The sequence below is a fragment of the Talpa occidentalis genome, unplaced genomic scaffold (genome assembly GCF_014898055.3).
Source record: "Talpa occidentalis isolate TD23 unplaced genomic scaffold, MPIMG_talOcc4v2.1 talOcc4.17, whole genome shotgun sequence".
NCBI lineage: Eukaryota > Metazoa > Chordata > Mammalia > Eulipotyphla > Talpidae > Talpa > Talpa occidentalis.
Genome location: NW_023601754.1, coordinates 53,892,242 through 53,910,673, shown reverse-complemented (window position 1 = coordinate 53,910,673; position 18,432 = coordinate 53,892,242). Strand labels below are relative to the sequence as shown.

General features: G+C 61.7%; 1 protein-coding gene across 1 annotated transcript in view; it reads left to right on the top strand.

The window, feature by feature from the left end:
• The window catches only part of LRP5 (LDL receptor related protein 5), a 74,344-nt gene that overhangs the window by 17,584 nt on the left and 38,328 nt on the right, over window positions 1-18,432 (top strand). The window contains exons 2-5 of the mRNA XM_037517435.1: window positions 5,382-5,778; window positions 9,166-9,363; window positions 13,297-13,493; window positions 13,762-13,893. Of these exons, the coding sequence (XP_037373332.1) occupies window positions 5,382-5,778; window positions 9,166-9,363; window positions 13,297-13,493; window positions 13,762-13,893 (924 nt within the window). The remainder of the gene's footprint in view (window positions 1-5,381; window positions 5,779-9,165; window positions 9,364-13,296; window positions 13,494-13,761; window positions 13,894-18,432) is intronic.

Here is an 18,432-nt window from a genome sequence, read left to right as displayed (position 1 = left end):
TGGTGGTGTTCTGTGGAGCCACGTGGACCATGTGCACCCAGGCCCTGGGCGTGGGGGCGCACATCTGCTCCGCGTTCTCCATATAAATATGGGCGTGCTGACATGGGTCTGAGTGGGGTGCTGGCGCTCGGAGTGTCAGCTTCCCGAGTCTGTTGTGCTGGAGACTGAAAACTAATCGCGAGTCCTGGGACCTGAGGCAGGAGGAGGTCCTGGCCCTTCCCCGGGGCGGGTGGGGGGGAACTGATTGAGGATCCCGGCCAGCAGACCCTAAACACGGGGGCCTGTCATCTGTTCCGCCTCTCTGAAAAGGGGGTGTGAGAAACCACGGAACATGCTGGGGAGTCTTGCGGGCAGGCTAAGGGGGGCTGCATAGATCTAGGGTCACAGATCCACGTCTGGGTCAGTGGCGGGGCACCAGGGCGAGGGAAGCAGGTCACACGGGAGTTAGGTCTGCTCAGCGCCGTGGTGCCTTTGGAAAAAGGTGTTTGTCTGGGAAAATTCACGTCGCAGCAATGAACCATTTTAAAGTAAATGATCCCGTTGCGTTTAGCACATTCACGGTGTGGGCAGCTCCCCACGCTATCATTCCAGCACGTCTCCATCACCCGGAAGGGAACCCCACACCCCCTAAATGCCCCCGCTGTGCGGGCCCTGGGCTCCATCATGGGTGCTGCGGGGTTTCCTGCGTGGGGCGCAGCGCTGAGCCTCACTTGCGCCTTTTTGCGGCCAGCTTCTTCCTGGCAGGCGCTCCTGGACTCCTCCTCAGAGGCCTGTGCCCCGGCCTCCTTCCGGCCTCCTTCCTTGCTTGCAGCTGGGTGGCCTGCTGCCCCCCCCCCCGGCCCCCTCCAGGGCTTGCGCTTCCCTGACCATCGCTTGACAGGGCTTGGGCTGTGCCCGCAGCAGCCTGAGCATGGGCAGGTGAGGGCCCCGTCAGGCAGTGTCCAAGGAAGCTGGGCTCGGCGGAGATGGAAGGGCAGCGCCTCCATTTCACAGCGGGGCAGACTGGGATTCAGGCACCCCCAAGTCTAAGTTGGTGTCCTTTTCCCTTCCTGGCAGACCGGCCCGGGGTGGGGACGAGCGGAGTTCTGCCCCACTGCTGCCGCCGCCTGGCCCTTTGCATGACCTGGCCGTGGACACTGCATGGCCGTTGCTGTGGGGTGCAGTGGTCACCCCTGCTTCATGGCAGGCTGTGGGGGTCAGGGGCTGCCAGACCCAAGCTAGCTGCTGACCCCAGTTTCTGCTCGGGCCGACCCTCTGCTCTGGTGCTAAGGGTCCTGCAGGAGAAATTTGCGGGGAAACTTAGGGGTCGCTTAAGTAGAATTTGGGTCTCAAATCTTTTTTTTTTTTTTTTTAAGATTTATTTATTATTTATACAAGCACTGGGTACAGTCAGAAGCGCGGGAGGGTGAGAGAATCCACCAGAGCCAGAGCGGGGAGCAGAGCAGGCAGAAGGACCGAAGGACACTGCTGAGGGGAGCAGCGGGCGGCAGGAGAGGTCTGCGCGCCATGAGGGACCCTCCTCTGGTGGCCGGGGAGCAGCCGGGGATCGAACCGGCGCTGCAGAGGCCGCGGGCAGCTTCACAGCCCAGCGCTCAACCGCTGCGCCACCGGGGAGGCCCTGGGTCTCAAATCTTAAAAACAGTTACCCAGGGACCCTGCCAACCCAGCAAGTTCTTTCCCTGGCACCGGGCCCTTCCCTGGCTGCCCGTCCGGGCGGAGCAGGGCTCTGGGTCCACGGCGTGTGCCTGCGTGTGCACGCGTTTGCGTGTGTGTGCCTGTGTGTGTCTGGCCTGATGTTTTACCACTTGCTGTTGTTAAACCGTCCTTGTGTTAACTACTTCCGGGGGTCTGGCCTTTCCACCCAGGGAAGCTGGTGACCCCGCGTTGGCGGTGCTTTCTTTGCTCCCCTGTCGTGAGAGAAGGCGGCGCTGATTGTGCGCGGAGCTGTCCCTCCTTCAGGCCCAAGCTCCCGCCCCCTGCCTGGCTGGCCCTTAACACCGGTTGCCGTGAGTTTCATTCTGGAAGGGTGGTTCTGCCGTTTGTGGCCGCCAGGGAGCCCTGAGGGGGCTGTGGTGCATGGTGGCGCCGGCCCAGTGGCTCTGGCCCCCTCTTCCTGGACTCACACGGTCTCTTCCTGCCATTCCTCCTCCTCAGGTCAGTGGACGACGGGTGCCCCTGGCTGTGTCTGGCCTCCTCCAGCCTCGGGCTCCTCGTCTGGGGGTGTGCGGCGGCACCCCCTCCCTGTGCTCCGCCCCAGGACCTTTGCACGGGCGGCTCCTTCGCCAGGGTTGCTTTCCCTTCAAGGGGACCTGGTGGTCACTTTCTGGGCGAGCCTGACCCTGACTGTCTGGTGAAGTGGCAGCCCCAGCCCCCAAACCCTTTACCCTGCTCTCTTTTCCCGAACACAGTGCTGGCCTTTGCCCTACTCCTGTTGCCTTCCCTGGTGTATTTATTGCTTAGTGTTTCCCCCTCTGGAATACAGGGTGTGAGGGCGGGTCCTTCCGCCCCTGGCAGCTTTGTCCTGGGCTCAGCCCAGCGCCTGGCTTCTGCCTGACTCCTTTTCCTCCCTTCCTCCCCTGCTCTGCTCTCCTCTCGGCCTGGCTCCCACCGCCCTCTCCCCCGGCCCCCCAGAACTGGCTTCTCTCTGCCTCTCCTGCCCTTGGTTTCGCTCCACCTCCGGGAGAGAAGGGCCCTGGGAAGGCCTCGGTCTCCCTGAACGGGTAGGAGCACCTCGGGCCCCTTGTTGGCACAGGGCATGTTAGCCCTGGTCCCCCAGGTCCTGAGGAGGGGTCTGGGCGAAGGGGGGCCTCCTGTGCCTGCTGGGGAGGGTGGGCAGGGGCAGCTGGGGCCGCTCCGCCTTGAAGGCTGGGAGAGGGTAGGTGTTCTGACCAGCAGGGAGCATGAGCTGCCCAGAGAGCACCCCTGCCTGCCTCCAGAGAGCGCCCCTGCTTCCCTGCCCAGGAGACACTCCCGCCTGCCCTCCCGGGCTTGCCCCTCCCAAGTCTCACTTTGGGGAAAGAACAGGAAATTAAAAACATCCCCCCACGAACCTCAGGCCTTTGAAGGGTGCACCTGAACTGCCCAGAGTGTAAACCCAGGGGAAAATGTGGTCTTTCCAGTTTGGGGAGATAGAACTGAGCAGAGCTAGGATTTTTTGTGCCGGAGGCCTCTTCCAAGGCTCCTTGCCGCCCCCTTCGCTTTGCAGCCAACAGTAAACCGTGGGGCCTGGCCACTCACCCCCGGCCCCCTTCACTGCCCCTTTGGGCTGAAGAGAGCCCCTGTGGGCTGTCCCCTCGCAGACTCCCCTCACACCTGGAGGCCGCCAGTGCATCATGTCTGGGGGCGAAGTGGGGGGTGGGGGGGTTGCTTCCTCCTGGACAGTCGCTCACTGTTGCTGAGGAGCCACTTTAGTGGAAAGCGGTCAGCGCCCTGTCCCCTGCCTGCTGTAGTGAGGGGCTCTCGGGCTGCAGTGGGGTCCACCCTGGTGGGGGTGTCATGGGCCTCAGCACCATGCATGTGTGGGTGCCTGTGTTTCTGAGAAGATCAGCTTCCCAGGGCTTTGTAACCCCCAGAGCCACAGTGGAATTTTGACTCAGCAAGCCCAGGCAGGTCACACCTTTGCTGGATGCAGGGGACCTGGCCTCTGGGAGCCTGGTAATCCCAGCTCTGGGGGCCGGGAGAATCCGGGCCATGAATGGGAGCACCTTCCGGGAGCGCTGGCAGCCGTGGGGCCTCTGGCAGCTGTGCTGTCCCGGACCCGCTATGACCCCAGTGCCCTGCCCTCCACCCTCTACCCCAGCCCCACCCTTGGACTGGCTTCACTCTGCTCCGCTCCATGGAGCCTCTGGCTGGGGTGCAGACCAGGGCCCTTCTATACAGCCCCCCCTTTCCTTTTCATCCCTCAGGGGGTGCAGGCAACCCGCTGCAGGAAGCTGGGTGGTTAGGCTGGCAGGGAAACAGATCTTCAGCCAGCTGCGCGCTGGCCCTGGGCCTGGGCACAGGGTGCCTCCTCGGGTATAGGGACCCTGAGGCCCTCCATGTGGTAGGGAGGGTTTTTGTGAACAGCTGGGGAAGCAGGGTAAGTCCCATTTTGCATATATTTTATTTTTCCTAAGCTCTTTTCCTTGTATAGAGTATGTAACCTGGGCCTACTGCATTTTGCTATCATGCGGGTTTTGAGATGGAAGGAAGTGACTTACGTCATGAAGAACACCCTCTTTTCTGTGTCACCCCGGTCTCTTCACGTGGTGTGCTTACTTCCAAGTTGGCAACGTCCCTCTCCCTCCCCAGACTTTGAAATGCTCTTCAAATGGAAGGACACGAACATGAGTCATAAAGTATTGACTTTATATGCCGTTTGAACTTTATTTTTGGTTGAAAAAAAATTTTTTTTAATCTTTAAGAACTTGCTAGTGAGGTCTGTGCACAGAGCAGAGTGTGGGGTCACGGGGCAGAGCGCGGGGCCACGGGGAAGTGCGTGGGGTCACGGGGCAGAGTGTGGGGCCACGGGGCAGCAGATCTGTGTGCGGTGAGCGCGTCATGGCTGAGCCCCTTGGTGCCAGGGCCTCGTATGCAGCACTGCCTCCTCCCGCCCTCGTCTCCCCTAAGTGCCTGGACGCTACGTGGCCTGGCCGAACGGTCGTGGACCAGGGTCAGAGTTAGCTGCACGGCTGGGCTGTCGCCTGCTGCAGACCAGGCCTCTTTGCGACCTGTTGGCACCTGCTTGGGGACACGGAGGAGGGGGACTGGGACCATCTTTGGTGGCCAGCTCCTCCTGCAAGAGGCCAGTGCCAGCTTAGCTGTGGTGGTGACATCCCAGTGTTTGTCTTTTCACAACGTCCCTCCCTGACCTTAGGGCCACGGTGAGGATGGGAGGGGCATGGCATCCTCAGTGCCCCCATCCTCAGGGGACCTCACCTGCGCAGGGGAGAGGCTAGGGTTGAGCCTGGAAGCTGCCCTTTCCTCCAAGCTGCACGGGGATGGAGGATCCTGGAGGGGCTTGAGAGGTGGGGTGGCCTTCCAAAGTGACCCTCTAATTTATGCATTGTGGGGTATCTGGGATCAGGGTGGGGAACTGAGGCAGTGGTCGCAGGAAGGATCCTGAGTGTGGACGGTGGTCCAGGGATTGTGTGGGACTCCAGAGCCCACACAGTCACTTTTGAGCCAGGCCTCTGGGGGTAGCATGGCTAGGGCAGTGCCCCTGCAGCCCTGCCATTGCAGCCGGCTGATGAAGGGGAGGTGCAGATGTGGGGGCGGGGTGATTTCAGGAGCTGCAGCTGTTGGCTGCATGAGAGACTGGTGGGACTTGGGCCTGCCCAGGCAGTGCCGAGGGGACCAGGAGGAAGAGCCAGCGGTCCTTACTGTGTGCCTCTGCCCCACAGCTTCACCACTGCTGCTGTTTGCCAACCGCCGGGATGTGCGCCTGCTGGATGCCGGCGGGGTCAAGCTGGAGTCCACTGTCGTGGTCAGCGGCCTGGAGGATGCAGCCGCGGTGGATTTCCAGTTCTCCAGGGGAGCTGTGTACTGGACGGATGTGAGTGAAGAGGCCATCAAGCAGACCTACCTGAACCAGACGGGGGCCGCCGTGCAGAACGTGGTCATCTCGGGCCTGGTGTCCCCCGACGGCCTGGCCTGCGACTGGGTGGGCAAGAAGCTGTACTGGACTGACTCGGAGACCAACCGCATCGAGGTGGCCAACCTCGATGGCACGTCCCGGAAGGTCCTCTTCTGGCAGGACCTGGACCAGCCGCGGGCGGTTGCCTTGGACCCAGCTCACGGGTGAGATGCCCCCTCACCACCACCGCGGCCAGGGCTGGGGTTGGGGGGCCTGGGTTACTCGCCCCAGTGGCGTCTTCAGAGAAGCGGTTCCCCTTCGGAGGCCGCTGATGTTGAGCCGTGTCCCCCGCGCCCCGAGGCTGATTCTTCAGGCCCCACATCTGCGTGGCGGTGGGCTCAGCAGGCGCGGGTGGGTGGGCAGCTGTCGTGTGGGGGCCCCGAGGAGGTGCGGCCGCTCGGGCGGGGACATGCGCCTTTGTCACCTCGCCCGCCAGGAGCTATTGTGTAGTGGTGCAAAGTGCTGGGGCTGCTGCCGGGTCTCCCCGGGACCCCTGCGCCCCTCGACCTGCCAAGCTACCTGGGCCTGCAGCCTCGGCCGGCACCCAGCCAGGCGGGTTTTGTGGGCGACAGTGAAGAACAATCTTGGAGTCGCAGTTGGGGTGGACAGACTGTTGGAGACCAGGCTCATTCTGGACTTTTCTGAGTGGCCTTCTTGGCTGGGCGGCCTCAGTCCCTGCCTCCCCAGTCCAGGGATGGTGCTCGCTGGCGGCACCCGGGCCGGCCCCTGCTGGGTCTGCCCAACCCTCCCACAGGGTTGGCTGTCGGTCATCTTGGACCGAGACACCGTAGTGCTCAAGGACACACGCAGCCCGGGAGGGCCCGCTGGTGCAGTGGGGGCGGGGTCTGTGAGTGGCCCACCTCCTGGGGGTGGGGTCTGTGGGTGGCCCACCTCCTGGGGGTGGGGTCTGTGGGTGGCCCACCTCCTGGGGGTGGGGTCTGTGGGCAGCCCGCCTCCCTGGGGTTGGGGTCTGGGGCGGCCCACCTCCCCAGGGGTGGGGTCTGGGGCAGCTCTCCTCCCCGACGGGATTTGAACCCAGTCCTGTGTGAAAACACCAAGTTAGTGGGTTCCAGTTAATGCTGGCAGCTGTTATCTGTGGCCGTGAAGGCCACAGACCCAGAGACTGCACTCGTTGTCCGAGAGTGCTGGTGCCAGGCACAGGCGTTCTGGCAGGTGGAGGGAGCCTTGCTCCAGTGCCAGGGGCTCAGGTAGGGGGCAGGCAGGACCCTCTGGGCCTGAATACCTGAGGCTGGGTTGACCTTCCAGGGGCTGCAATGCTTGTGGGTCTCTACCCAGGCAGGGGCCCTCCCCTAGAGGTACAGGCCTCCCTGCAATGCAGAGGCAGCTGGCCCCTTCGAGCCACCCGGGATCCAGTGGTTTGCAGATTCCCCATTTAAGGAAGGCGGAGGCCTGTGTTATGAAACTCGGGGAAGGAATTTGAATTATGCTCCTCATGGAGCTCCAAGCTGTCACGTCTTCCGGCCTTTCCCGTGGGCCGTCCTGGAGTGTCCAGGGCAAGCACCGTGAGTCCTGCTGAGATTTGTTCTCCTGATACTTCTAGGGGGCAGTGAGGGCTGGGCTCATCCCAGGCTGGGGGGTGGGGTGGGGAGGTGGTAAGAAAAGAGCTGGAAAGGAAGGATCTTGCCCAGTGGGCAGGAGGCAGGGGGCTTTGTTGGGCAGCTGCCAGCACCTGCTGGCCTTGGGCTGCCAGGAGTTCACCCACTGCGGGCCTTGGGCTGCCCGCTGGCCAAGGAGCCAGGCACGTGGTGGCCGTGCTCCGACTGCAGCAGAGACCCGCACTGTTTGCCAGAGTGGCTGTGGCCCGGGCCCCAGCAGCCAGCCCTTGGGGTCCGGCTTTCTCATCTGCCCAAGGAGTCAGTGATTCCCGCTCTCCCCTCGCCGGTGGGGTCCTTGGGAGATGCAGAGGAGCCAGCACCCCTCTCCTGCCTGGCCCCTTGGGACCGAGAGGAGGGGAGCTTGGCCAGGGTGGCTGGGGGTGTTGCTCTCCCTGCCCCGGACGTGCGGTACAAAGCCCGTGCGAGCTGCTCCCTCTAATCTCATGATTCCTCCGCTGGTGCAGAGGCTGCGGAAGGCAAGGCCCCCTGCTGCCTGTGTCCCTGGTGACCAACTAGTGGGCAGCCACTTGGTGTTTGCTCAAGTGTAGTGAAGTTTCACTTGTAAGGCCAGAGGGGTGCTGGAGTGGTGTCCGGCCCCAGAGTGGGCTGGTCTCAGCCTTGCGCAGGTTCTGCCTGCCCCACAGGACTCCCACAGAGGATACGAGGCTTGCGGGATGCTGTGCCCACTGGGGTTCCAGGCTGACTCCTGGGGCCAGTGTGAAGAGCCACGTCTTTGAAGTGGTCACTAAGGCCGAGGCTGGGAGGACTTGCTGGGGGCCAGGACCGCCAAGGAGGAGGACGCACGACCTAGAGCCCATGGACCACGGTGGGAGGGACTCCTCCGAGGGAAACTGGGCACCGTCCCCTTCTTTGGACACTGGGTGGACAAAATATACTGGGCCAGCCACCTCGCGCCTGTAGCTCCACGCTAGGGGCGTGTGGACATGAGTGGCTCATGTCCTCCCAACTGGGGGTCCTCTCAGCCTCCACGGACGGCCCCGTGGGCCTCTTGGAAACTGGGGATGTCCTTTGGGTGCCAGTGGGACAATGAGGAAGCGTCCGGGGGTGGTGGCTGGCCCGCCCTGGACACCTGGCCCAGGTGTGGGCCCACGTTGCCCTCACACCTCTGGGGGAGCGGCAGCCGCTGTGTCCCTGCCCCTCCCTCCCATGTGGGTTTTTTAATACTTAGTTTCTTTAAAGCAGTTTTATGTTCAGAGCAAAACTGAAATGTGGCGCTCCCACGGCCCCGGGTGCAGCCTGGGGGTGTCGACCAAGGCTAGTGCTGGGGCTCCTTCCACCCCACCCGTCTCCTGGGGGCCCCAGGATCTTGCCTCTGTGCTTTTGCCCTCCAGCATGTCCTGGGGGGGACCTTCTGCTCCCCAGACGGTCTGAGACTATGCGCCTGGCCCTGGGTCCGCGGGCTCGCATGGCTCACTCGTCCCTCCTCCGCGCCGAGCGCACCTCTGTCCCGTGTGTCTGGTTGGCGTGTAGGGACGCACTTACAGTGTTAGCTTGGTAGCAAAACATCAGAAGCAACTCAAAGGCCCAGCGCAGAGCTGCTTAAATAATTTACGGCGCAGTCGCTCGAACCTCGTAAGGCGAGCGAGGGGGCTCACGTGAGGAGGAAGGCCGGGCGCCCGGCGTGTGCTGCTAGCGAGGACCGGCCAGGAACTGCGTGGCTTTGATTTTCCAGACTTGTTTAGAAATTACTCTCTCATTAACTGCTCGGAAGACAAACGAGAAGCAGCAGCACTCCCAGCCCCGAGTGTCGGCGAACTCCTTGGGGGTTGGGGGCAGGTGCGCTGTTTTGTGTCGCACCGGCGTGGTGGGGACAGGCCCAGCCTGTGGGCCTGGGGCGCTTGGGGGGCTGGGAGTCTCCCCTCATGGGCCTGAGGGGCTGGGGGCCTCCACTCACGCCTCTGCTCTTTTCACCAGGTACATGTACTGGACAGACTGGGGTGAGACGCCCCGAATTGAGCGGGCGGGGATGGACGGCAGCACCCGGAAGATCATTGTGGACGTGGACATTTACTGGCCCAACGGGCTGACCATCGACCTGGAGGAGCAGAAGCTGTACTGGGCCGACGCCAAGCTCAGCTTCATCCATCGGGCCAACCTGGACGGCTCTTTCCGGTAAACCCCACCTGTCCCGGCCCCACCTTCCTGGCACTCTGGCCGGCCAGTGCCAGCTGGGTGTGTCAGGAGAGCCTTCTCCCTTAGGCCTGGTTGCCTCCCGAGGCCTGGGGACTAATTCCACGCCCCTAGCAAGGTCCAGGTGGCAGCTGCCAACTGCCACGTGTGCAGACTTTGATGACAAAGTGTGGAATGTTCATTCTTTAATTTTTTTTTCCCGAGACAATAACCTATGTGTCTTAAATGCTCTAAGAATCTGGAGCATTTAAATACTCCCCACTCACATCCCATTTTCCCGGGGAAAACCCCCCACCTCAGGAACCTCCCTTCATCATTAATGCCCGCTAGTTTCTGAAGGTCTTACTTGCTGCATTGTTTGATACGAAAATTCATCTTTCCTTGGGGATGAAGAGTGTTGCAGAGCATGACGGGATCTCCTGGACCCAGCCCTCCGAGGTCATGGCAGTCACTGTGGCCCTCAGGGCAGCCAGTGCTCTGAGGAGGAGGCAAGACCTGGCATGGGCCGGGCCCTGTCCGCCGCCCTGTGCACCGCTGTGCCCGTCCCGCAGCCAGTACTGGGGCCTGTGTCGTTTCTGAGTTGATGGCTCCACGCTCCTTGGTCAGATGCCCCTGAGCGGAACAGCAGGGTCTGCGATATCTTCATTTTCAGGTCTTTAAGGAAGATCCAGGTCACTTTCCGAACAGTGCTCCAGTGTCGCTCCCACCGGCAGGGTGCTAGGCAGGCTGTGTGTTCTCAGGACTGAAAAGACCACAAACAGCCCCACACCTGCACTGGGTCTTGCCCCCAGTTAAGTGCAAACCTTCCCATCTCGTCCATCTCAGAATCGTGAATGAGGGACTGTGGACAGGAGCCAGGGCCGCAGGGGAGTGCCTCCCGGGGTGCGGCGGCCTTGCTGTTCCTGCCCAGTCTTGCCAGGGGCCTGACGCATAGTAGGTGCTCAGGGTAATGCGTGGATGATGGGGTGTAAAGGGCGGTTCCTCACTGGAGATTGCTGTGGATGAGCATAGTCAGAGGCTTGATAACCCCTACCCAGCTCAGGCCCCCACTGGAATGAGCGGGTTGGCAAATGGCTGCATCGAAGAATACAAAGGAATGTTTACAGTGGAAATGTTTCCGTCTTTGTAAATTTGGTGATGTTTTTGTGTCAAGGACCTAATTCCTGTGTGTCTTCATCAGCCTCTGGTAAGATTGGTTTTGTTATATGCTCTGTTGCTTTTTTGTTTTGGCGTAGGAAAACTGGGGTACAGGCCAGATGTGCGTGGGGGTGAGAGGATTCACCAGAGACAGAGTAGGGTGCAGAACAGGCGGATCCACTGAAATAATTGGAGAGGTCTGCTGCGCAATGTGGGTCACTCCCTGGCCAGGGATCGAACTCAGGCCATAGAGGTGACAGCGCTGAGGCTTAACCCTAGCCCCCAGGGAGGCTCTATGACATCTTGCTTAAAGTCTGTTTCCAAGAACCAGTGGGCGGTGTTAAAGAAGACTTACTGTACCCCGAAACTGAGCAGCCCCAAAGAACAAGCCATTTGTGTGAGGCTTCGGGAACCAGACATGGCCTGGCTGGGAGTCCTGGGGTCCTGGAGGGGTATTAGGCATCTGAAAATCGACTGAGGCCGAGGGTCCACTTCCAAGGTCAGTGTCAGAACTGTCAGCTGGAGGCCTCACTTCCTCCTGGGCCTCTTACAGCTGCTCATGTCACATTTTCCCCTAGGGTCTCGTGAGCACAGACTGACCTGGGGCCTGGTTTGGGATTCAGGACATGTGGCAGCCTGGGGGCCTGTGGCCCTTGGGTGGCTGAGTGATCTGGGAGTCACAATGTGTGGATCAGGGGCTGGAGAGCCTGCAGATGGGGGTGCCCTCGTAAAAGGATCAGGTGGGGGACAGAAAGGCATTTATTATTTTTTTTAAAGATTTATTTATTTATGCATACAGGAGCTGGGGTACAGGCCAGAGATGTGGGGGGTGAGAGGATTCACCAGAGACAGAGCGGGGAACAGAACAGGCAGACTGACTGAAACACACTGCTGAGGGGAGCAGCGGGTGAGACAGGAGAGATCTGCTGCACCATGTGGGTTGCTCCCTGGCGGGCCGGGGATTGAACTCATGCTGCAGAGGCTGCGGATTGCTTCATGTGCGGTGCTTAACCCCTTGCGCCACCAGGGAGGCCCGATGGTGGCATTTAAAACACTATATAGGTGGGTGATGGTGGTGGCGGTGATAACGAAGGTGATGATGAAGGTGATGGTATGAGGCCTCTAGGATGGTGGTGGCCATGGTGGTGGCCAGGATGGTGGGTGATGGTGGTGGTGCTGATGGCTAGCCCTTCATAGCACTTACTTTTTGCCAGTTTATCAGTTCAGTTATGCTCACATGTGTGAATTGGGGGTGGTAAGAACTTCCAGGAAGTATCCACAGGGTCTGGTGTGGCAGTGCACGTAGAGCTGGGGCACAATACGTGGACCCAATACACGCTCCATTGATGCTGGTGCCCGCAGGGAACCCCCAGGTTCTGGGGCGGGAGTGGGGGCAAGGCCGATGCTGTGCCTATGGGGAACGGCATTCTGGGAGCAGGGCAAGGGTGGTGAGGTGAATTGAGGCCTGGCACTAGCTCCCCTTGGTGCTTCTGGACAGGACCGGGCTTGGGGAGAGGGCCAGCTCCAGAGATGACAGCCTCTCCCTTCTCTGATGAAGGAAAATCAACATCTGGGAAATGTGTGGCCATTCCTTAGAATGGGAAGTGAACAGACACATGAGCTGTAAGCCCAGGTACATGCCCAAGAGAGCCGAAAACTGGTATGGACATGACTGTCCACAGATGTTCCTCATGGCACTGTCCACAACAGCCAGCAGTTGGAACAACCCGGCTGTCCAACCCAGGTGGACACAGAGAGAAGGACAAGCCAACTGCAGCATGTCCCTACAAATGGAGTAGCACGCAGCCATGAAAAGGGACGAAGCACTGACATGAGCCACACGCGGAGGACCTTGAAAACTTGTACCTGAGTGAAACCAGGCAGGGAAGCCCATGTGCTGCCTGCTCCTGATTTTAGGAAACTTCCAGATGAGGCAAACCCATGGAGACAGAAAGCATATCAGTGGTTGCCGGGAGATGAGGACTGACCGGTTGAGTTCGGGGTTTTCCTGTGCGCGATGATGTACGAGTTGGGGAGCGAGACAGGCGTGGTGGTCTCAGTGCTGTGAATGTGCTAGTTTGCCCGGAAGCTTTGAAATAGTTTTGTGTTCTGTGAGTTTCATATATTTTGTTTCAGAAGTGACATCAAAAAAGACTAAAAGAGGCTGTGTATGGTTTTGGGGGGCCTCTCTCCTAGGTGCTGACCCCCCCGCCTGCCGCCCCTGCCCTTGGGGAGCCCCGGGGGGTCACTGGCAGAGAACCACGTGTGGGGTCACGCACCTCTTACCGTGTCCACCCAGTCCACCCTCGGCCTCGTGCGCTGGGAACTGTGGGTCCGGAGAGGAACTTTGCCTTGCGCGGCTGTCGTGTCTAGTCCCTGATGACGCTGGTTTCTGCTGTGTGGGTTGAACCGCTGGTGCTCCGGTTTGTCCCAGGTGGCTGCGACCTCGGGGCCGGCCCGGGGTCTGCTACCCGCTCTGTCGCTGCAGGCGGCTTCCTCCTTTCTCCTTTGTGGGGAACTCTGCCAGCAGCCTGCTCTGGTGACAGGTGGGACAGGGAGCAGCAGGGTGTGCAAGGGGGACCCCACATGTTGCTCTCGGGTGGCCGGAGCCTGCTGGGTCGAAGGTGCCCCGTTCAGGGGGTGGCTTCCGGGGCCTCTGCCCTGGCTGTGTTCTGCTCCCTCTCGGCTCCTGGTCAGCAGTAGCCTAGGGATCTCCAAGATGGGCGCCGGTGTGACCCGGGGTGCCTCATGGCCATCCCTCTTCCTCTGCATCTGCAGGCAGAAGGTGGTGGAGGGCAGCCTGATGCACCCCTTTGCCCTGACGCTCTCGGGGGACACTCTGTACTGGACGGACTGGCAGACGCGCTCCATCCACGCCTGTAACAAGAGGACCGGGGAGAAGAGGAAGGAGATCCTCAGTGCCCTCTACTCGCCCATGGACATCCAAGTGCTCAGCCCCGAGCGGCAGCCTCACTGTAGGTCGGGGCGGGCCTCAGCAGCAGAGGGGCAAAGGGGGTGCTTGCTGAGGTGGAGGAGGATGTGCAGAGTGCAGGAGCAGGCCTGGAGGAGGCCCCTCTGCTGGCTTCCCAGCAGGGCCCACCCAGCAGTCTTTGGGGTGGCAGAGGGCCCTATGGGGGACAGCGGGTTTTAAAGACCCAGCAGGAGTTATATTTATATGTTCAGATACATTTATAAAACGGGCCCTGTTCTGGAACCTCCTTTCACACGCCCCCACCTCCCCAGTGCACACACGATGTGAGGAGGACAATGGCGGCTGCTCCCACCTGTGCCTGCTGTCCCCGAGGGAGCCCTTCTACGCCTGCGCCTGCCCCACAGGCGTGCAGCTTCAGGACGACGGCAGGACGTGCAAGGCAGGTGAGATGGGGCCCCCGCGGGGGGCGGGGGGCTGCCCGGCCAGGTCAGCGTGGTCCTGCCAGGAGGCTCCCGTGCTGGCTGGCAGCCCCGGGGCAGAGTGTGTAGGGCAGTGCCACCCGGGTCCCATGCACGCCAAGGGGCCGCCCGGGACCCTGGCCACGCCCTGCCACTTGTCCTCTTAGGGGTTCCCCACACGTGATTGGCTGTCCTGCTGGGTGTCTAAGAACTGAAAGGCATCACGATGGCCTGTTTTCGTTTGGGGGTCCCCCTTCTGGGTCGGCAGTCACTTGATGTGACCATGGGAGCACTGGCGGGACAGGCCCGCCTGCTGCAGGATCTTGGGTTTAAGCACCCAAGACTGGCTCGTCCTCCTGCCGGCATTGCTGTCTGCCTGTGCCGCCCCTGAGCTGCGCTGCTGGTGGGGGCTGGCCCAGGCCCTGGCGGGAAACCTGGAGGTGGCTCCGTGGCCTCCGTTGACAGTGACCCTCCGTGCCGGTGTGGCCAGTGGCGATGTCTCTCGGGAAGGGCTGCTTCTGCCATCTCTGCCCGCGCGTGCGTCTGCAGCCAGGCAGCTCGTGGACGCTGGGGGAGAGGGAAGGGGCAGATATGACCTCCCAGGAACTGGGGGCCTCTTCTTTAAAAAGTGTGGCCCCGCGTGCATCAGAGTTGGGCTGTTGGTCATCTGGGGTAGACGGGGCCTGGGCCCGTCCCCTCACTGCCGCTCCTTTGTGGAGGGGGTCACAGATCAGCCCTCAGGAGGCAGTGGAGCACCAACTGTGTTACTGGGATGAGAAGCCCTGCGTAGCGTGAGCACGGCCGCCACCCCTCACACCTGGCCGCCTCATGATCTCCTGGGCAAGGGCCCAGGGGCAGGTCTTGGCCTAGCGGCCCTCCCACCCCTGGGAGGTGTATGTGGGGAGGGGACTGTGGGTAATGTGGATCCCGGCCTTCTTTCTGGTTCCCAGCATCTCTACAGCCAGTGTCTCTGAGCCACCCCCCTGTCTGACCCCTTTGCGGGTGTCCGATGTCCTTCCAGCAAATGCACGTCCAGGTCCAGGCTGCCCCTCCTGCGGGCCCCTTCCTGTCGGAGGCTGAAGCTGTCGGGTGGGGGCTGGTCCTCGGCCAGCAGGGCCGGCCAGCAACATCCCCCTGGGCTTGGAGGTCAGGGCCACCGTTCCCTGGTCTTAAGAACTGTTTTTGCCCTCAGCAGTGAAGGACATTTTTACAAATAACTCTGCTGGAGGATGCCCAGCGCGGGAGAAAAACAATGGGCCGGGCTGGGCTGGGAGTGTGAGCCGACCGTAGTCCACGGGGCAGAGGGGGGCTTTCCCAGACACCGTCTGGGGTGCTACGTCAAAAGGAGGGCAGAGCTTGTCCAGGAGACAAAGAGGAGGAGGCTGGCGTCTTGCTCTGCATGAAAATGGGGCGCTGGGTGACGCTGGGATCCCCAGCTCCTGAGGGCGGCCATCCCTCCTGGCCCCAGAGCCGTCCAGAGCCGAAGCGGTTCAGGCAGGGGCAGTGAGGTGGAAAGGGCAGAATTTCTAAAAATTTTTGTTTGAGTTGAGAAAAAACCCAGAGACCCAGAAGCATTTCAGGGCCTGCCGCCCAGGTGGCTGTCTGGAAACGCGGGGAGGCTCTGGAGTTCCTTCCCTGTTCTGTGATCCAGAGAGACACAGGGCGGAGTGGGGATGTCTGTCCTGAGGGGTCAGTCTGTCGGGCACAGACTTGCCCAGAGGACTCCGGGTGGGAGTCAGGGTCGAGGAGGCCCACCTAGGCTGAGGCCTTCAGACCCCACAGAAAGCCGAGACCCCACCAGGATGCGGGGCCTCAGGGTGCAGAGCCCCTGCCTCCAGCTTTCATTCCCTGCCCCAAAATATCCTGCTTGAGTGAGAGACCCGGGCTCGGGCTGGTCCTCTCAGGGTGCCCCCGCCAGCCTCCCAGTGCTGCTCAGCGTCTGGGGCAGTGGACTATGGCGTGAGGGTTTGAGGCTGATGACGGGCAGGCTCTGACTGTGAAAGCAGCCTGGGGTGGTCGCTGGCCACCCTGGTGCAGGGTGAAGTCGAAGCACTTAATCCTGCTCCGTGCTCTCGGGCCCTGGCAGGCAAAGTCTATGTGCGGGGCGCCCGCCAGCCCTGCCACCTTCCGAGCGAGGTGACGGTGGGAAGGTGGACTTCGGGGCTGGTGGAGGAGCCCAGGGTCACTTAGGGATCTCTGCTTGGCCGTGGAAGCAGTGAGGTCGGTGGCCTGGAGGATGTCCTCGGGAAGAGGAAACGGGAGGCTGGGTGGTGGCGGAGGTCAGGAGGCTGAGGCCGGAGGGTGGAGGCCGGGAGGTGGAGGCCAGGTGGCGGAAGAGCTCGTGTGGTTTCCAGAGACCCTGTTGGCGACGGAGAGCATCACTAAAGATTTCTGTGGTGCTGAGGGAACTGTCTCAGGCGAACCCAGACCCTAGAGCACCTAATTCAACCGTTTGACAGCTTCCCGTGTCCATTCACGACACTTTAACACACGTCCCCAGCTGTGTGGTCTTGGGAAAATGACTCAGCCTCTCTGTGCTTCTGAGCAAAAGGGCGTAAAAAGCAGGGATGATAGGGCCTGGTTTGCGAGGCGGCTGGGAGGACGTCCTGGCTCCCCGCAGGTGTTTGGACTTGGAGTCTGGCGCCTGGCAGCCTGATGCTGGGACAGCGAGTCTGCACTGGACGTTTGGAGTCAACAGTAGGTGCTGAGGTGGGTGGCGGCAGGGGGCCTCGCAGGGTCCAAGGGGGGTGGGCAGCCCTCTGTTCACACGCTGGGTGGGCGGCAATCAGGAGCGTGGTGTGTGCCTGGGGTGCAGGCTGGGGCTCCCCTTCCTGGGCCGGTTAGCCTTAGGCTGAGGGGGACTGGGCCCCTGGGTGAGGGCCTGGCTGGGTCAGGGTTCTGAGACCCACTGCCTGGCCCCACCAAGTCAGCGTCCCCAAGCAGGGTCGGCTGTGGGGCTGAGGCCTAGTCTGCCCTGGACACCCTCCTGGGCTGATGTGCCAGGCCGGGCGCCCCCACAGAACCAGTGACTCCCAAGACGTGATGCTGGGGCCCCTCAGTCCGGGTGTCCGACCTTTCATGCTTCATGCAGTTGCCTATGTAGAGGTGTTTATGACACGGTCCTATTTTTTCCTGATTTTGAGCAAATGAAAGCCAACCCCTGAGGATGGGACTGAGCTGGTGGTGATGTGGCCCTAAGGATGGGGGTGCAGCCTTCCCAGGGAGCATGCCCCAGAACAGGGGGGTGCGTGGGCCACTCAGCTAAGTCCTCTGGGCTGCAGTTTCCTCACTTGACAAACGGGGTGCTCCGAGGAGCTCCTTAGCACCGTCGGCGAGGCTGTTTGAGTGTCTGCTGCCTGCGGGGTCTGCATGGGTGGGGCAATTCCCTGACGCACTTGTCTGCAGGGCTCGGCCCTACAGCCTTGTGGGTGGTGCCGCCAGCTTTGGGTGCAGGTCTTGGCCAGCCCTTCCTAGGAGGGCCTTGGGGCGACCTGTCAGGTCTCTGGGTGCCTCCCTGCAGGCCCAGGTGACCTTTACCCTGGTGGGTGTCCAGAGCCCTTCTGGGCCTGCTGTGGCCCACACCCTCGGGCCTCCCGCGTGGCCCTGGCCTCGGAGCCCGCCAGCCTTCCTGCCCCCTCTGCGTGGCCTCACCGATGGGCTGGCCCAGCTGGCGCTGGTTTTCCCCATGTTTTTCTAATTATGTGGAATGGGCTAAAAACAGCAGTAGCGGGGCCTTACTTGGGAGCTAGCGCCAGCGCCCGCGGAGCCCTCGCTCCCACCCTCCCTGCGTCCACTCTGCGTGGAACTGGCCCCTTTTCTGCCTTTATCTCCCACCAAGTCCTCCTTACTGGGGGCATCTGGGCCATGCAGCCCCCCACCTTTTGCCGGCGCCCAGGCAGGTGACCGGCTGGGGCTGCACTGGTGGTGTGGTCGCGCCGTCTGGGTGCGGCCAGGGTGCAGGCCGGCCCTACGCCCTCCGAGCGTGCAGGAGGCAGGCATGGACTCTGATTTATGGGGCGCCTGCTCTGATTTACACCTCGCCCAGAAGTCATTTTAACAGATGTTTGTCAGGGTCAGGAAACTAGACGACGGCGGGGATCTGGCCGGCGGGCTGCGGGAGGAACAAGCGGCCACTGTGCGGCTGACCAGCAGGATGACAACTGGGCCCCGGCAAAGCCCCTTGCGTCCACCCGTCTGCCTCGGAGGATTAGCCGGGCTCAGGGCGGAGGACTAGCGGGGTTTGTCCCCAGCCCGGTCTGGCTGTCGTGTCACTTGTCAGGGAAGTAGGTCAAAGGGAAGAGAAAGGAGGCCCTTGTGGCCGCCGCCGCTGGGCCGTGACCGGCGTGGGCTCTGCAAACAGAAGGCAGCTGCTGTTCTCAGCCACGGACCGTGAATTCTTAATCACGAAAATCAGAGTGCGCAGCCCCAGGAGATGGTGCACTAAGCTCAGCCCCAGCCTTTGCGGGGAAGTGGAGGTACAGCGCGCAGACGGTGAAAAACAGTAGCTGTGCACATCCTGGGGAG